The 20149-nt window shown below is 45.7% G+C and overlaps 1 protein-coding gene across 1 annotated transcript in view; it reads right to left on the reverse strand.

The window, feature by feature from the left end:
• Positions 1 to 11103, reverse strand: part of LOC119388055 (casein kinase I) — a 27382-nt gene extending 16279 nt beyond the window's left edge. Inside the window, exons 1-5 of the mRNA XM_037655668.2 lie at positions 11062 to 11103; positions 4531 to 4600; positions 3103 to 3251; positions 1527 to 1761; positions 409 to 579 (exon numbers count right to left, since the gene is read on the reverse strand). Of these exons, the coding sequence (XP_037511596.1) occupies positions 409 to 579; positions 1527 to 1761; positions 3103 to 3251; positions 4531 to 4594 (619 nt within the window). The 5' untranslated portion in view covers positions 4595 to 4600; positions 11062 to 11103. The remainder of the gene's footprint in view (positions 1 to 408; positions 580 to 1526; positions 1762 to 3102; positions 3252 to 4530; positions 4601 to 11061) is intronic.
• Between the last annotated feature and the right edge of the window lie 9046 nt (positions 11104 to 20149).

Genomic DNA, 20149 nt, shown 5'->3' on the forward strand with positions numbered 1-20149 from the left:
AATGGTGTGCATAATAACATTGCACAACCAACCTGCTGAATGTTTATTAAAACGTCGCTGGGTCCCTTTAGCTCTTATCACTCTTACTTCACTTTAATGTATGTTTATTCACACTTTACTCGAGTCATTCTTGATTCACACTTAAGCTGCTTGATTCACTCTTGATTCACACTTAAGCTGCTTGATTCACTCGATTTCCTTTAATGTACGTTGATTCACTCTTGATTCATTTTAATGTATTTTGGTCTTCTTTGAATTCACTTTAATTTGTACTGCTAATTATATGGCAGCATTTGAACACCATGAGGCTTTTGGTACCACCCGTGTTCATGCTGTTGCCGGATTTTTCGAACAATGAGCCACATAAAGCTTTCGCCTTAAAAACCCATGGAAAGGCAGAGGACTTACCAGGGTAACCGTCACAAAGCACCTCAATGGGAGTGGCTCGTTTTGTGTCGCCAATCTTCTGGTAGCGTTCTTTGAGGGTGTCCGCCTTGAGCCCTTGCCATGGAAGGCTGCCTCTCAGGAAGTACATGAACATATGCCCCAATGCCTCCAGGTCGTCCCTTCTGCTTTGCTCTGTGCAGAGAGGACACTAGTGAGAATGTGGTACCAAAAAAAATCGAATCGAGCATTTCCATCTGTACAAAAGGGAGTGCAGAAACAGTCACTGCAATGTTTTGTTTGCACAGGAAAACAGCACAAGAGAAAGCTTCATTATTAATATATAGCAAACTCCTCTACATGAAGTGAGATCTAAGACTTTATTTGAAACTGCACTACCAGTGTCCAAAATGATCAATACAGTAAGCGGGAGCAAAGTACAAGCAGAAAGCACTGTAGACTCTTGCTCCTAATCATTCAGAAATAATAAACCACAAAAATTTCTTGAGCCCTAATGACTACAAGAGCCACAGATGCCTAGACAGAAGCACAATAATTTTGCAGCAGAGGAACAAAAGTTATTTTTGAGAAGCTTATTGTTGTAATAGCAAAAGTGTCCATAACCACTAAAAGTGCGGTGGCACACATCAACAGCTTTCTTTGCGTGTGTGTGTCTATGATGGATGCAGGAATTGCGTTAATCTTTAACAAGTTTGCAGGCTGTTATCCAACACAGCGACTGTGAACAACTACATTTTTCCTCCACTGTTCGACTGACACATATCTGGTTTTGGATCCTTTTATCCATGTGTCTAGCTGGAACTTCAACAAATCAGGCAAAACAGCAATGATAGACAAATGCTTCCCCACACTGTTGGTTGCAATATGAGGCATCTGTGTTGATCTCACACAAAGTGTGAAAGTTCTTTCTGACCGAACCACACTGCAAATCATGGTACAGAAAGAAGTATTTCATGCAGTAACCAGCAAGTTTGCAAAAGGGTCTCCGCTCGGTACAAATTATCAGGATAACACCAGCGCTGAAGATAACCATTAACTCTGCCACTGTAGTTGACAATCACACGTGGGACTTTGCTCACAGTATACAACGCAGGGAAAGGGACGTGAAAGCATAACAGTACCTTTGCCGAGGTGTGTGTTGATGCTCATGTAGCGGGCCGTGCCTGTCAAGCTCTTGTGTTCCCGATAGGGAATGTGCTTGTTGGTTTCAGGATCTATGTACTCCTTGGCCAAACCAAAGTCAATGATGTGGATGATATTGTGCTTCTTGGTGGACTGCCGCCCGATGAGGAAGTTTTCCGGTTTCACATCCCGGTAGATCAGATGTTTTGTGTGCACATACTCAATTCGATGAAGCTGAAATGACAAGAACCACGCTATTTAGTGGAAACGTCTTCTTACTAGTAAACTTACATGTTCCTTACAGGGCTCTTGGCACCCCATACCATCTCTAAACACTCACATTCAAGTTTTGCAACAAACACTGTCTGTCACATGCAAATGAGTGATAAAGGCAATGAAGTACTGAAAAAAAAAAAGAACACAAAATTCTACAGCTGCAAAATTATGCCAAATTTTTGCACATGATGTTATGATTAAGAAAGATTCCAGATATGCAATTTTTCACATTATACTGACTGAAATTTATGAGAAGATATGTAATAAGAATTTTTTCCCTTACAAATTGCATAAATCAAGACATTTTTCTGAGCCCACAAAATGGTAGTTATGTAAACCACAGAGTGGCATGAATAAGGGCCTAAACTACACTATGCAGCCTTAATTAAGTTGATGAATGTGGCACGTTTTTGGCATTGGAAAACAAAAGGGGATACAATCTGGGCAAATTGGTCTCGTTTTTCACAGCGTTAAAGGTACACTAAAGTGAAACGATGAATCTGTTTTGATTGACAAATTTTACTCTGAAAACTCTAATGTCATTAATTTCACTATCACACATTTATTAATAGAGGAGAAAATCAAGGTCAAAGTCTCACTTTTAAAGTTCACACCGAAATTTGTGTGCATGACGTCACGGATTTCAAAGTACATATTTTACATTTTTGTCACATTGGTCCTATGAAATTTCCTGAAACTTGGTATGTTATGTCTCTGGCTCCCTCAGAAAACAATGTACTTCATTTTTACTGATTAGGAACGAGTTAGGCCCTAGTACACGACGTCAAAATCTACGACGTCATGGCGATTGGTGTGGAAGCCTCCAAGGTGGCATAGCCACCTGCATTTCTTTTAGCACATTTTCTCGCTTACCAAGCATCTTCTTGCATGGTAAGCATAGTGATTCTAGTATTGTGAAAGAGCACTATGAGAAAAACCTGTTTTCTCTTTAGTATCCTTTTAGGCAAAGCATTCCGGACTGTTCCACGTTCTCAATTTTTTTCTGGTTGGTAGATACCCTGATAATGATATTGCTCGCAAAAGATAAGCATGAATTCTGCACATGTTCCCTATAGCTGTGCTTCCACATGGCAGCAACAGTGGAAGGAGTGGGCCAATGCTTCATAATGTCTCAACCTCACAGGTGGCAAAATTGGTACTCCCACTCCTGCAGTGTATTATCTAAATTTAAGGAGAATTTTAACCTTCAGTTGATGCAAAAAAAAAAGATTAAAGAAAGAAAAGAAAGAAGAAAGAATGTAATGTCAGCATTCCATAAGTGTGACAGTGTCGACTCACTAGCTGAATGGCGGTAAGTAGAACTGTCTTGAGGGAGAACTTGCGGTCGCATAGGTCGAAGAGGTCCTCTAAGCTGGGCCCCAAGAGTTCCATGACCAGAGCATTGTATTTCCCACAGGGTCCAAAATAGTAGACCTTTGGGATGCCTTCTACAATGACACCAAGGAGGGAAAGACATCAGGGGAACATGCCTCAGTTCAACGCAGAAAGTGGCTGCAGGGGATGACGGTACTTATGTACAGGGTGTAGGATAAAAAAAAACTGGAGGGTGTAAAAAAAAAAAAAAAAAAGTGGAGCAAGACAAACACAAGAAAGATCGTCTCATTACACTGTAATGAGTATGAACCAAATATACACCGAAACTGCAGAGTTGCTGAGGACTGAATGTATATTGCTGATCTAGTTAGTTTTGTGCATACCGTAAAATGCCGAGCAAGCGCCCCTCCTACGATGAAGGATAATCCGACCAGATGTGGAGGGGGGGGGGGGGGGGCGCTTGCTCGGTCCCGGACCGAAATTAAAGATGGTGGAGGGATAGCCACTAAAAATAAAAAATGCCCATCCATATTTCTAATGAAATGCTTTATTTATTTACTGTTTTTATTCCCCCTCGTCACTGTCAAACTACTGAAAGCAGCAACCGGTTTGACCAATATACGACCGGCCACATCACAACGGAATTTCATAAACATTAGACACGCATTCAGTGTGCTCATTCTTGTGGGTCTATTTACACAAGCGATGCTCGTCTTGAAAAAAAAAAGTGGTCACAAGTGAGGCGCAGGAGCGGGGGGAGGGGGGGCGCTTGCTCGGTCACTGGCACTTACTTCAGACCTCCCGAAAAAGGGAGGGGGGCGCTTGCTCGGCATTTTACGGTAATCACAGTGCCCAGGATGGGAACATGCAAAGCTTTATTGTTACCCTTTCTTGTGTTGCTGTTCCAGATGCTATGACATTTTTAGAACTACATATGCATTGTTGCTTATGTACCTGGAGCTTCACAAAATCTGGTTAATTAAACCTTTCCTCATTTTAGGCTAAAATAAAAATTGGAAAGAAAAAGGCAAATGTAACAGACAATATTTCCATAGCATAGCTGTGACTACTGTGAACTACTTTTACCCCAGTAAATGCCAATAACAGGCAAGATTAAGCGGATTTTTGAGTGAACAATATAGATGGCTTTAAATTTGCTCTCCTAAGGCTTGCACCGTTCTTGATGCCGCTCACTGGTGCCATCGCACCAGTCAATTATATGCACTTGATGCATATAATTGCTCCAATTCACTATTTTGGCAGCTCCCTACCACCTCAAGAGCTTTGTCAACTGCCACTCAAAATATAGGACTATTAAGATATGTCAAGATAGCAAGGGCACATGCATAATGAAACATTATGCAGCACAGATGTCAAAGACTAACAGCTTACCATTGTTTCCTAAAAGCTTGTAAAACCTGTATTCTAAATGTAATTGTGGAGCCTTTGACTTCATAGGTTCCTGAAACGAAAAAAAAGGGTAAAGGAGGGTTGTGAAGTGGTGGCAAAGTTTTTACAAGCGACAAACAATACCAACCATTGGCTTTGTACACATAATAGCCTGAATTGTTAAAGGACCAGTGAACAACCCTGCGTGATCAAGCGATAAATGCGCACTTGTATGATGTGAACATGCTGCCGCAAGAATTTCGCAAATAAGTGTAAGGAAGTTACAGGGTATAGAACAACCCGCTTCAGCTAGGTTTGGTTTCTCGCTCTGCCTTCCCTCCCTTCTCGGTAGCCAAGAGGGGTAGGTGCAGCCCGCTGTCGTCACTACGGCCACTTCAGCAACGTAACACGACGTCAGTGATTACGTCACCAGCACGCACCGAGCAAAGCTTCCTCCACATATCGCTGACCTCAGAGTGGCGCTAGGGTCCCCCTATAGCAGCGCGGCGAAGAAGCCCGGTAAATTCGCGGCCAAAACCAAATTCCACAGGGCAGAGGTGCCATTTCACAGTACAGAGGACCAATTGACGAAGTCGGTGCAACACAATGTTGCCCATGGCAATATTACCGTATTTACTCGAATCTAGGCCGGCCCTGATTCTAAGCCGACCCCCGAAAGTCGCAAGGCCAGAAAAAAAAAAAAAAAAAAAGAACCTTAGTTATTGTGCTCGAATCTAAGCCGACACCCCCACTTTCGCACATCGTTTTTTCGAAAAAAAAACATTGGCTTAGATTCGAATAAATATGGTACGTCACTTAGCGTACGAGGAGGATTGGACAGGCGCTGGAGCGTCTGCGCGGCGCTGTGATATTCATAAAATGTGATCGCCACGGCTGTCTGCATGAATTGGCGAGCTTGTTTGGGAGATGTAAAAAAAGTCAGAGCCTGTATACTGGCCCTTTAACTCTTTGAGGGTCAAAGACGTACATGTACGTCATTGCTGTATGTTTAAAACGCGGGCCTTTTTCGATCATTTTTCTTGCTTGGCATGTGCTGCCACACTGCACACTGCAGGAACACCTGGAATTTTTTTCTTGCGCCAATGTGCCTCCATTTTTTTAATGCTTTACTACAGCGGTGCACCCGCTAGTTTTGGTTTTCTTCATCGGCCGGTTCCCGCTTGTTGCACCCGCAAAACTGATAGCTTTCCAGCTTAGAATCTTTCAAAAGGCAACCGATTTGTTACCTACTCATTTATCGCTCCCCGGTACACGATTACACAAACAATGCCGCCGTCGCTGCGTTCCCTGTTTTGGAGTCTCACAAAAACTGCTTCAGCCTCGTTGGCGATAAGACGAATAATTATTGTAGGTTTCGGGCTTGTTTTTGCTTTCCGGGTGCACTCATAACTACACAGCTTTTTTTTTTTCAGTGCACTAATCCGTGCAGTTTGCTTGTGCTATGGAAGTGTGCACCGGTTTCTCTGCCGCGAGTCTTGCGGCGATTCCTCCGAGACGCCGCTCAACTCTCAAAGCAGAATTTGATTCAGTAATTGTCAGCCCGCCATGAGTGAACGACATTTCAAAAGCGTGCGCAGCGAGACGATAGTGACTGGATCAAAAGTGGCTTTTCGCCCCCTGTGTTTCCACTTAATGCCACTTCGTGCACTTATTTTTGTACGCCTGTGAACTACAGAGACATTTATGTCAATGCATAATTTTTTAACAGTCGTATAGGTTTCTTTTTTTAAGTAGAATTTATCTTGCTGTTACTCACTAATAAACCATGTGTATGCAACAACAGAAATGATCTTGTTGTCACTTTACAGTCACCCAAAAAAATTTGAGACAATTTTTTTCTTAAATAGATTCGTCTGAAGAACTTAATTCAGCAATAAAAAAATATACAATGGGGGGATGCATTTTGCAGAAAAAAATCGGCCCTCAAAGGGTTAAAGCAGTTAGATAAAAAGTTATATGTGGCATGGCAGAGCAACCGATTACAGTATTAAAAGCGATAATGTAGATTGCTTTGTTCTGATAACACCACTTTACTCAAGAGCACAGGATTTTAGTGCCAGAAAATATTCAAAGACACGTAGAACATGATAGCATTATTGGGCCCTGTTTGCATCACTTTCTCATTTTCTTGCCATACCTCACTTCTTGATGGACACCTCAAAAGTGCTGTGAGGGAACGAATGTCTGTGCATGATATTGGCCGTGTGTAAAAGTGTGAAGAGGCGCTTGCTGTTATCTATAGTCGGATACAACTTTAGAAGGCAGCGGCATTTCCTCCTGAAAGGTGGATGAACACAAGCCTGCACCAATGGGCGCGCACTCGGGACTGACATCATGAGCAGGACGGCCGGTGGCTCCGCCTTCGGAGAACATCGGCGCGCGCATGAGCGGGACTATTTCTTTAGTCGCGGAGGCGATCGACTGCCGCGCTTCGGTCGTCTGGGCGGGGCCTCTCCTGCCTTCTAAAGTTGTATCCGACTATAGGGTGTACGTAAAAATGGACCATCGCAGTGCGACCCTAGCTATATCAACCAGTCTGGATCACAATCGCTAGTACAAAATTGATGAAAAGGTGCCCCAGTGTGTTTAATTTTCTTTTTAACAGAACTCACGCCAGTTGATTTCACTGTAATTGAAGTAATCTTGCTCAAAATCTTATGCACGATGTGAAATGAAGACGGCCCTAACTTTTGCCTGCACCAAAAACAGCAAGAACGAATATTTGTGATATCAAATTTCGAGTACTAGCCCGAGAATTAGTATCAGCACCTTACAATGTGCTACAAACAGTGACAAGCAGTAGGCTAGTGTTTCCTGGTTATGCATGCACGAAGACATCCATCATCAAAGCAAAGGCCTGTGGACTAGTTTCTGAGGTGTTGCGAGAGGAGCCATTGATTGGAGTTTAAAAAATACGGAATAAGTGGGCGTGTCTCCACATTTGAGGCATACCACACCCCTAATGCGATAGCAGCAGAACTGAAAGTTGGGCGAGTTGGCAATTCTTAGTGGTAATATCGTAGCACACAAAGAAGACACAAACACAATGAAGTGGACAAACAAGCGCTAGCACAAACAAGTAGAATTTATTATCTGGAAATTCAAATATTGCTCTGCATCAGCAAAAATAAAACGTGCATGTGCACTGACTTTTATCAAATATATGAACTTATGCATCATTTTTATTTCATCCGCCGCTCGTTTTTTCCAGTGAATATTCTGACAAGACAACAAGAGGCCATCGATGGATCTCAAGCAGTTTAGTCTGTCATGGTAGGCTAGCCCATCAACCAAAAGGAAACTCGGGTAACCAGTGCATAGATATCCACTACAGCTGTGCAAGGCAGATTTGGATGTACAGAGCACTGAAAACTTCCTTCGTAGCTAACCACCCCCCCTTTCTGATGCAAAGGTGTGAAACGTAAGCTGGTGCAATTATGTTGCCTTCTTTAAACACCGCATACCCACAGGTTCTATTTCGACCCCCCCCCCCCTTTTTTATGGCTTTACATACAGCTAGCGTGTGCTGCACATGGAGCATTTTAAAGCAAGTAACTCCATTCACCTAAAGCAACAATCTAGCAACGAGTATGAACGTTAAGAGTGAAAAACTCCAGCACATAAGCAGAAGAAAAGCAGCAGGAATTTAGTCAACAGAAGTAAACAACTTAAGCTGACGATCGCTTCGAATCTCTTCTACAGCAACCTTGCAAGGCGGGCATTTTGCAAATTCCACAAACGGAAGGCATGGCACGTTCTGCCAGATTTTTCAAGTGCGGAGGAAGTGGACCGAATTGCACACATACAGGAAGTATGCTGCCGTGAAACTCATCACTTTTGAACGTACGGAATGCAACCAACAATATGCTCAAAAATATGCAGGGAGAGAAACAAAAAGACACCTTTTTCCTCTTTCAAGGTTGGGAGAGAGTGAGCAAGGCATACATAAACATAGTGCTAAGGAGGACACTAACAAAGACAAGTTCTATTGTCGACAAGTTCTATTGTCAAAATGTTGGATGCAGCAACAAGGTCAAGTAATGCAAGCGGATACCAAGCTTCAGCATTAGAAATGCTACTATATTTAGCATCATGTTTGCATAACTGCTTAAATATAAAAGCGACAGCTTTGTAGGAAGCCTATGACACACACACGCACACAACTAGGTTTCATTTTCAGTGCATTTCAGTTTTGCAATATACAAAAAGGAAGAGGAAAAACACAAAGCTGCATATTTAAAACTTTCTATGTGAGCCCTTCAACCGTAAGCCTAGTAGGGTAGGGGCATCTACTAGTGATGCAGAACTATCGATGGTACTATCGATACTCGAGTCCCTATAGAACTACTGATGACACAAAAAAAAAAAAAAACACCTATCGCTAGCGCTATCCATAGTATGATGAATAGTATGTGAGCCCTTCAACCGTAAGCCTAGTAGGGTAGGGGCATCTACTAGTGATGCAGAACTATCGATGGTACTATCGATACTCGAGTCCCTATAGAACTACTGATGACAAAAAAAAAAAAAAAAAAAAAAAAAAAAAAAAAAACTATCGCTAGCGCTATCCATAGTATGATGAATAGTATAAAATCACTCGTGCGAACCCATTGCAGCATAAACTTGGTCCCTCATCCCCTCCTCCGAGTGCGAGGTGTACGGTGAAGCAGAAGGAGCAGACTAAAGGGCAACAAAGTTTCCATGCTTGCATTCCTTCTTTGGAATGCTTGGCTGACACATGATAATTAAGATTTAACCAAACTATCAAAACCAAAAAAAAAGCGATGATTTTTTTTCGAACTTTGACACACAGGTTTTCCTTCGGGTGTGCGCTCAAACGCTGTCGCGCTTAAAGGGACCGACAACTGCCCACAATATGAAATGAGTTGACTCCACTGATGCAAAGATTGTCCGTCGCACTGACTCAAACCAACCCTGTTTTTTTCGTGAGAGATGGATTTATATTTTTATTTCTTAATTGAAAGTCGCGAAAAATGACCTATGGTGCCTCTGGCGGCAAAAACATGAATGATCTGATGAAGACGGCCACGTGACCGTTGATTGCTGTACGCGGTCGACGATTTTTTTGTTAGTATTGAAATATTGTTCGTTTCTTTATATTAAAAGGTATTACTCCATAATGTACATATACGCCTGCGTTAGTAGTATGCATTAAAGTGGCGCTGCCTTCGTGTGACGTAATGATCCCATGCTCGTCAGCGCGTCTTGAGCAACTTTTCAGCGTGCTCATGCAACCGTGCATGCAGTTTCCAGGTCGCTAAGATTTTGGAGCGACGTAGGTTTGCTACATACAGTTTGTCTCAGAAATGACGCGCTCTGCTACTCGGTGCGGCCGTGCATATGCACAGTTACGTTTTCGATTACTTGGCTTGGCTCGTGTATCGAGAGAGTAACGACGCCGGGACAAGCCATCCATGACACAGGCGCAGGCAACCTTGGGCACAGGCGCACACAATGCTGTACAAATACCGCGAGGGTGTATAAAGCCACACATCTCATTGTAACAGCTTGCTATTTTCAAAAATGGTTGGAAAGCTCAAAATAAAGGTGGTTAAGCATAGTTACAGTAACTCCTGCGAAAGCAGAACAACGACAGCTTTCACAAGGGCTAGCGGCATCGCTATCAATTCTCAGCGTTGCTGGAGCAAGCCTCCATGTGTGTTTGGAGCCTTTCAGATCGAAAAATACTGCTTATAAAATAACTACACGCTTTTCGGATAAACCATCGCAGCTACAAACGCTACAAAGGGTGAGCTTCCTGTCGCACCGTAAAAAACTGTGTCGAGAAAAATCAGTTGTCGGTCCCTTTAAACATCCACTCGCCCCATTCACACCCTAGCTTTATTTGACGAGGCTGCATGCCACGCCTATGCACGGATCAATGGACACAACAGTCGGTAGTGCTCTTATGTACTGAATGGCGTCATGGGCGGTGGTTGCTTCCATCCTTCCCGTCTTTGCAAATCGACAGCCTGTCATAGCTTCACGTGACCTTCTACCTGGCCTGCATCACCCAGACATGGGAGGTTGCATGCCCGGGTAGCCCTCGCAGACTACTCACACATGCAGGCGCAGCTTATTGGCAAATTCAATGCCACGGTAGCGTTTGGGTGTAGCTACATTGAAACATTAAATTTCAAAGGACCAAAAAGCATTTTTTCTGAATTTTATGAACTTCTTCGAAATGAAATACTTCGAGCGCAGTCATCACTTCGTTAAACAGAGTTTCAACTGTACCTCATTCAGTAAACACAGTTCTGTTCCCTCTGCCACAGCAGGAGGACATCTGAAGCTATAAGAGTTGACCCAAACACTGAGCCTTCAGACATTTGTGGTTTCAGAGTACCTGTTTAATTTCATATTCCCGCTCGTAAAGAGAGGTGTGAGACAGTGCTACTGCACATTAATAACTTGAAAGCCTCCTAGAATTTGTAGCTTATAATTTATTCTGTATCATATGCCACAAGCGTCATAAAAAAAAAGGTTACTTACCAACTTAATTGCAACATGTTCATTATTGTAGAGGTTCTTTCCTGGAAGAAAAAAAAAGAGTAATTGTAAAGAGCTGCTCAACTATGTCCATCAACACAAACCAATACTAGTCACTTAATCCTTATACTGTTAATCATACTGACTTTGATAAACTTGAAAGAACCCATGAGGCAATGCTACACATTGTGTGTATTATGTAGTGTATTATGCTCCACAAGGATGACTAGCATGTACACAGTGTGCCTTACCTCACAATGTAATCAACAGCTGTATGACAAAAGCCATTCCACCTTTGGCATACATCTGTGGTACTGTTGAGGAACTCGAGCCATATACAGTAATTATGATGCTAGCAGCTATCTATCCTGTTAAAAAATCGCCAGGCCTGCGCGGAACATGCAGCACAGTCACACTGAAAGCTGGAAGAGTAGCCATTCTAGAGCCCGCTATAGACTCCCTTGGGGCAACTAATACAAGCACACACGTAAGGTACCCACTACGCCATAAACCATCGTAACTTTCATGAAGTAGGGAAGCATCCACTATGCCATTATTCGTCATTCTGTAGAGAAGCGTGGTACCCGCTACACATATGCGAGGCATTATGTGCACTTTGTGCTGTGACTGATGACGATGAAGAATTATGGCTGAGCCTTTTGTAAATGGTCTGAAGCGATCAACGACCCGGTCACTCATTGCACAATTCGCATTGTGTGACGCCTAGTTGTTATTTTACTCTTCTACGATGCTATATTACATATGTTAACACGACTGCTTGCCCAACATGACACCTGTATAGGGCATTTTTGCGAAGGAGTTTCAAGCACCAGCATGGCTCTGTTGCAATAAAGAAGGGGGAAAAAAAAAGAAAGAAAACAGCATGGCTCTGTGGTAGAATACTCAACTGCCACGTAGCGGGCCCGGGTTCAAATCCCATCCGTTCCTAGAATTTTTTTTTTCTCACTTCATTTTTTCTTACTTCGCGCGAGAGCGGTTAAAGGGACACTAACGGCACTATGTCACAGTGAAAGCTCAATGTATCACACGATGAGCGCCACGAGCGGGACATTTTGAAAATGATCACGATGACGTGAGAGAGTCTGACTACAATTAATCACTCGTAATCAAACTAGCTGCAATAAAAACCTTCTGTGCATCAAGAGACGTAATAAAATGCTGCTTGTTCGTTTCTGTTTGATTCATGGAAAAAAGAACCTCTTCGGCGTTGCCATGGGGAATGGCGCGCGTGGTTCAAAGGTTCCGTTTTCACCGAACTGCACTCCACCCGGCACCCTGCTTTGCTCACGTGGTTGTGTCTCAGTGGTAGTTTCGGTATCGCGTACTGCCGCATGTGTTTTGGGCGGTCGTGAAAGTCACTCTGACAGAAAGTTCGACAAAATGCCGCATTCATGTGATGTTGCCGGATGCCTGACTGGTGCACGCTGCCAGTGCATGCCGTAGTGCAGTAAAGGCGGGCAACGTTGGGCACGGCAACAGTGACGCGAGAAAGACCGCTTTCAGGCAGGTGATCTGAAGTGCGCTAACGCGATGCGGACCACTAAAACGTGATTTTATTTCAAAATAAGCACTTCCTTGGCACAAAAGTAGCACTACAAGGTTTCTGGACCGCTATTTCAACAATCAACATAGACTTAATATTTGCCTTTAGTGTCCCTTTAAGGACACGAGAAGCAGCGGAAAACTACGGCGCCAAAATTGGCTCTTGTTGTGATCTCATAACAGCTGTCGCTACTATATATATATATATATAAGGGCCCCAAACACCATCACTGTCACCAGAGCCGTGGCCGAGAGCACAGAGTGGCTGCTTATCAATGACTAGGTAGGTGGTGGGTGGAAGCAAAGAATAACATGCACCACCGGTAGTCTCAGTTGCTAAGGCTGACACCCAGGTCAAGGGCATGGAACCTTACCCGCTGTTAGAGGCGCTCACACTTGGTTAATGATATAATAAGATGATATTGTCACGGTAACAAAAACGAAAGTCAATAACAGTCCGGCTTTCAGCACGTCTGTTACAATCGAGCTGCACGTCGTTGTCCTCTTCTACTAGCCGCCAAAAACTCCGCCACGCACAAATAGCAAAACTGCTTCGCACAACAGACTAAGACCCACTGTATGCACGTGTCATTACTCCCCCTCTCAAAAAGCATCGCCTCGATGCTTTCGATGTTGTAAAGGCAAGGGGAAGTCTTCAGCGCGAGTGATATGGCTTCATCCTAGATACGTGGACTACGTCCGGTTGTGGTGCACGACGAGAAGATCGTGTGCTGGTCTCGGGAATAACTCGGTAGTTGATGTCGCTGAGGCGTTCGAGAACTCTGTAGGGCCCGAAGTAATGACGTAGGAGTTTCTTGGACTTGCCGCGTTGGCGGACGGGAGTCCATATCCATACTTTTTCTCCTGGTTCGTACGTCACCTCTCTATGACCAAGGTTGTATCGGTGAGCGTCGTATTGTTGCTGAGAGCAGATGCGAAACCGGGCTAGCTGACGAGCTTCTTCGGCGCGCTGAGCATACTCGGCAGCATTTTCTGTGGTGGTCACAAACGGGTCAGGTAGTAGCATGACGTCTAACATCGTGGTAACCTCGCGGCCGTGAAGCAAGCGGAAAGGTGTGAATCCTGTGGTCTCCTGGACGGCGGTGTTATATGCGAAGGTTACGAATGGTAGAACGCGGTCCCAATTCTTGTGATCTACGTCCACATACATGGAGAGCATGTCAGCAATGGTTTTGTTGAGCCGTTCGGTGAGGCCGTTGGCTTGTGGATGGTATGCTGTCGTCCGGCGGTGAACGGTGCCGCTAAGTATCAGCACTTCTTCCAGAAGTTGGGCGGTGAAGGCGGTGCCTCTGTCGGTAATGACCACTGCTGGTGCGCCATGACGAAGGACGACAGCATGAATGAAGAAGTCGGCGACATCACTAGCGGTGGCTCTTGGAAGGGGTCGCGTTTCGCAGTAACGTGTTAAATAATCCGTTGCAACTACTATCCAGCGGTTACCAGTTGAAGATTTGGGAAATGGACCAAGTAAGTCCATGCCAACTTGCTGAAAAGGCGCTCGTGGGGGTTCAACGGGTTGTAAAAGACCAGCAGGTTTCATGGGCGGAGTCTTGCGCCGCTGGCAGTCTCGGCAGGTTTTAACGTAGTGCTTGACAGTGCGGGAGAGTTTAGGCCAATAGTATTTGCTGCGGATACGCGCGAGAGTACGCGTGAACCCGAGATGTCCAGAAGTTGGTTCGTCGTGACATGCACTGAGGATCTCTTCTCGCATCGTGGATGGTACCACCAGGAGATCGGTTTGAGCGCTAGAGTCAAAGCAGTGCTTGTATAAGACGTTGTTGCGGAGAAAGAATGTCGAAATCGTGCGTCTGAACGTCCGCGGTGGATGCGTAAGCTGTCCCTCAAGAAAGTCAATGAGTGGACGAAGCTCCAGGTCGTCACGCTGTCGCTGAGCCAAGTCCGACGCTGTGACGGCACAGAGGAAACTGTCGTCGTCCGTTAGGTCAGGTGTAGTCTTTTCGACTGGGGCGCGTGACAGACAGTCAGCATCGGTGTGCTTGCACCCTGACTTGTAGACTACTGTAACGTCAAACTCTTGAAGGCGCAAACTCCATCGGGCGAGGCGGCCTGAGGGGTCTTTGAGGCCTGCAAGCCAACACGAAGAGTGGTGGTCGGTGACTACTTTGAAAGGTCGTCCGTACAGGTAGGGTCGGAACTTGGTTATAGCCCACACGACAGCTAGGCACTCTTTCTCTGTAGTGGAGTAGTTGGATTCAGCCGATGACAAGGTACGACTAGCGTAGGCGATCACCCGTTCGGTGCCTTCTTGCCACTGCACAAGGACGGCCCCGAGGCCAACATTGCTGGCATCCGTGTGGATTTCAGTGTCGGCATCTTCGTCAAAGTGACCCAGGATCGGTGGAACTTGAAGGCGTCGCTGCAGCTCGCAAAAAGCATGATGTTGCTCTCGGCCCCAAACAAAAGGAACGGTGTCCCTTGTAAGATAGTGCAAGGGTTCGGCTATTTTAGAAAAGTTTGGTACAAAGCGACGGTAGTAGGCGCAAAGTCCCAGAAAGCGACGGACCTCGCCTTTGTTCGTAGGAGCTGGGAAGGCAGAAACGGCTTTCGTTTTTTCGGGATCCGGCAGAATTCCATCGCGGCTTACGACATGCCCGAGAAATTTGAGCTCTTCGTATCCGAAGTGGCATTTTTCGGGCTTCAGTGATAGACCAGCCGTTCGAAGCGCATTAAGTACTGTACGAAGACGCTGAAGGTGCTGCTCGAAGGTCTCCGAAAAAACGACGACGTCGTCTAAATAAACAAGACATGATTGCCACTTAAGACCGGATAAGACTGTGTCCATCATTCTTTGAAAAGTTGCAGGAGCAGAGCATAGTCCGAAAGGAAGCACCTTAAATTCAAAAAGCCCATCAGGGGTAATAAACGCAGTTTTTTCCCGGTCACGGTCATCGACTTCGATTTGCCAATAACCACTGCGCAGGTCCATGGATGAAAAGTATCTGGCGTTTCGAAGGCGGTCGAGCGAGTCGTCGATGCGAGGAAGCGGATAGACATCTTTCTTTGTAACGTTGTTCAATTTGCGGTAATCTACGCAGAAACGCAGTGTGCCGTCTTTCTTTTTAACTAGCACAACTGGTGACGCCCATGGGCTTGTAGACGGCTGGATGATGTCGTCTGCAAGCATTTGTTGAACTTGTTCGCGAATGGCGTCCTGTTCTCGTCGGGAGACACGGTAGGCGTGCTGTCGGATGGGTCTTTCGGTGGGTTCGGTTAAGATTCTGTGCTTGGCAACGGATGTCTGCTTGATTTTCGACGTAGTGGCGAAGCAGTCGCTGAATGAAAGCAAAAGAGAGCGAAGACTATCTTGCTGCGGAGCCGACAGCTTGGAGCTCACATCTAACTGGACTGTATACTGCTTGTCGTCGTGAGGACCGGAGGATAGTTCTGCAAATAATGGGCTGGTTGTGAAGTCGCTGATTTCCTCAAAGTAGGCGACAACGCTCTGCTTTATGAAGTGCTGGTACTCCTGACTGAAATTCGTCAGTAGAACCTTAGCGGGCTCTTGCGTCAGTTCCATGATGCCGCGGGCGACGCATACTTGACGAGACAGGAGGACAGATACATTGCCTTCTACAATTCCGAGAGCCATTCGGTCGTTGTCGCTCACCACATTAACCAGCACACTGGAACGGGGCGGCACCGTCACGGAATCGTCGGATACACGCAGCGCGACAGTGCGGGATTCGCTTTCGTGTGAGTTCGTGTCGCGTGAAAATGTCACCAGCAGCTCTCGAAGGTTTATGACAGCCCCATATTCTCTCAGAAAGTCCATTCCTAATATGACCTGCCTCGAGCATTCCTGTAGTACGACAAAAGTGCCGATGAAGGTAGAGTCACCAATATGCACTCTGGCAGTGCATCTACCAACCGGTGTCACCAGGTGACTACCCGCCGTACGCAGCTGGGGACCATTCCATGGTGTCGTCACCTTTCGAAGAGCAGCCACGAGTTCACCACTCATAACCGAGTAGTCGGCGCCGGTATCCACGAGAGCGGTTACTTGGCGATTGTCGATAATTACGGCAATATCAGCGGAAAGTCGTGCGTCGTTATCAGAAGATGGCGTAGCGGATAAATCGGCGTCGTCGTCGTTACGGGGTCGCGTCGGAGGATGTTTGTCAGGTCGGTCAACAGCGGCCCTACCCCCAGAGGTCGCTGTCCTCAGTTTTCCTGACGTGGGCGAGGACTTGGGGACCTTTGGCGAACATCAGAGAACGTGGAGTAACGACTGGGTGACGTGAAACGCCGAGGAGACGGTGAACGTGACTGGTGCCTTGGCGCAGGAGGGTATGACTGCTGAGCAGCCAGGTACTGCTCAATCTCGCGTGGGCGCTCACCATGGTTTGGTCGACGTGCGTTGGGGTGAAATCCCTGAAGGCCCATTCTGCGATAATGGCACTGGCGGTAGAGGTGGTCCGCTTCACCGCAGTGGTAACAAAGCGGTCTATTATCGGAGGTGCACCACACATTGGACTTCCGGGTGACTTCGCGCGGGACTTCGAAGTCATAGGCAGTAGCAGTCGCAGCAGGGAATTGTCGTGGCAGTACAGGAAGGGCGGAGGGTGAGCGACGTCCCATAGATGGTTGAGGTGTCCGTAGCGCTTCGGCATAAGTCAGAGCTGGGGCTCCCGCGTGCGTTGTCACTAATGGCTGGGTCACGTTCCTGATCTCGTCACGAATCATGTCCCCAAGAACATTTGCGGTCGTCTGAGGAGTCGGGTGGCGAACTTTCTCAAGCTCCTCGCGGACAATGCTCCGCACAAGCTCCCGGAGTGCTGCCACGTCGTGTCCACCCGTGAACGATGACACGGCGGTGACAGTACTTTGGCGCTCGTACTGAAGAAAGCGTTGCTGAAGCGCCCGTTCCATTGTCATCGCTTCGGTGATGAACTCAGCGACGGTAGATGGGGGCTTGCGCATGAGTCCAGCAAAAAGTTGCTCCTTCACCCCGCGCATTAGAAGACGGACTTTCTTTGCCTCAGCCATTTCTGGGTCAGCACGTTTGAACAAGCGCGACATGTCCTCAACAAACATAGCCACGCTTTCGTTGGGCTTCTGAATTCGGCTCTCCAGGGCCTGCTTGGCTTTCTCTTTTCTTTCTGGATTCCTGAATGCCTCACGCAGCTGTCGTTCGAATTCTTGCCAGGTGTTCAAAGAACTCTCATGATTCTCATACCAAGTACGAGCGTAGTCTTCGAGGGCGAAGTAGACATAGCGCAGTTTTCTTCTTTCGTCCCACTCGTTGGCTGCTGCGACTCGGTCGAAGTGGTCTAGCCAATCGTCCACGTCCTCGAACACATCGCCATGAAAGGACTTTGGGATACGTACTGGATAGACCACACTCGGGATGGCAGTCAGGCGGTCTACGTCGCTCTCTTGCGTCTGACTTGCCGTTGTGGTGGACATTCTTGCTGAGCTCAATGGGCCGAACTCGGGAGGTAGTCCTAGCAAGCGACGGCTGTGCCGAAGTGGCCGGTTGTCCCTGGGATCGTGGAAATGGTGGTAGGAACTCGTCTTGAGGTTGAAATAGCGCAAAAGGGTCGTACCCAGCAGCTCCACCAGTTTGTCACGGTAACAAAAACGAAAGTCAATAACAGTCCGGCTTTCAGCACGTCTGTTACAATCGAGCTGCACGTCGTTGTCCTCTTCTACTAGCCGCCAAAAACTCCGCCACGCACAAATAGCAAAACTGCTTCGCACAACAGACTAAGACCCACTGTATGCACGTGTCAATATAGTAAAATTTTTTCCGAGATGGTGCCTATTAGATGGCAGTATATTTTGTAAATCTCAAAATTTCTGTTATAGTTTTTCCTTAGTTGACAGAAGCTTTACAAACTCTGTTCAACTTTGTCCTGCGATGTTGAATCTGGCAATTTATATCGCTCGCAAAACATACATCTGCTTGATGAAATTTGTATATGTGAAAAGTTCATTCATTCTGCTTTTTGTTTATGTATTACAAAAATATTAGATGCAGTAGTTCCTTCAGCAAAAAATATCTAGTGTAACCTACAAAAAACACCTATTTTCCACGCGGGAGGAAAAGAGTTAAATCAGCCATAGCTCCTCCTAAGATTCTTTGTTTAAATTAACATGCAAATAATTCACTCTATTTGTAGCCTAACCGTTTACATAGTATTATTAAACCACTTCTTGGACCCTTTAGCTCATTTACCTTATGAAAACATGCTACACAAATAGCTGGAGAGCCTTCAGGGTTCTCCCCACAGTGGGCGGCGTTGGAAATACCACCCACCACTCCGCTTCACCACCCACCTTTTTCGATTGACCGCCCACCGCTCTGACTGACCCCTTTGAAATGCGCGCCTGAGGAACCAATAGCAACATCAGTGAGCTGTGCCTTCCGCCCCTCGGTTATGCAAAAAGGAGTCTCAACAGCTGGCCTTGTGGTTTCTAAGATCGCCAACTCCAGTTCCAGCACTACAACACAAGTGTCCTAGCTTCCGTTTTCTATGTGCTTCATAGATGCCGGTAATGCGCGACCAGAAATGAAATATGGATGTGTGTCACAAACGGGTAATTTGAAACTCAAGCTTAACTCTGAAAATGTCCACCTCTAAAAAATTTCTGGAGTGAACCGCGAGTCTTGTATATCCCCGTGTGCAGTTTTTCGCTTAAGGTGCTACAAATGAAACTAATTAGTTTTAGCACATTAAAGAGCTGAAACATAACAGCCAAGCAAGCTACTAAAGTTTAAGTGCACGGGCAGCAAAGCGTGAAGGAAACCTGGACGCTATTACTGAAAAAAGCATGAATGACAAAGCCCATGATAAAGAAATGACAAAGCATTTTGATGACAAAACAAAATCAAGAATGTTCAGCTCTAGAAAAAATTTAGGCTTTCCAATAAATAAATAATTAAATTAAATAAAAAAAGACAATCTTTGCCTCAGCCTGTAACACGAGAGTATAGCAGTTCAGCTCCAGAGCAGAAAACAATTCATTTGAGAACGTGAGACACACCCGCCCCTGCTCACACGCACGACGAACTGTCCGGGCAGTGTGTACTTGCTACTCGGAGAGACAGAAAAAAAAAAAAGAAAGAAAAGAAAGACTTATGAAACAACCCTGCAATGCGAACATGTTCAAGGACATCATTCCCGTGGGAAAAGGGGAGCGGTGATTATGAGCTGCAGAGACAAAAGTGGAGAAGAGAAAAATGCTCTCACACTATTGCCCAACCCGTACAAACTCCAATGATCACGGGGCACGACACAATGTTTGCACTTACTTCCATGGCAACTGACACAGCCCTAATGATCAATAGGAGTGGGCCACAGCAACCCAAAGGGGGAAAAAAAAAAAAAGAATGAAAGAAGAAAAGAACTGAAGAGGAAGTGCAATGTCATCGGCAGTGCTTGTAAAAACGAAAGGAAAATGATATGCATGGAACAAATATTTCAGTCGCCAGAGGAAGCAGCTGTTAGACCTACTGGTGTGCGAGATTCACCATATTCAAAAG

This window comes from Rhipicephalus sanguineus, chromosome 3 (assembly GCF_013339695.2).
Source record: "Rhipicephalus sanguineus isolate Rsan-2018 chromosome 3, BIME_Rsan_1.4, whole genome shotgun sequence".
Taxonomy (NCBI): domain Eukaryota; kingdom Metazoa; phylum Arthropoda; class Arachnida; order Ixodida; family Ixodidae; genus Rhipicephalus; species Rhipicephalus sanguineus.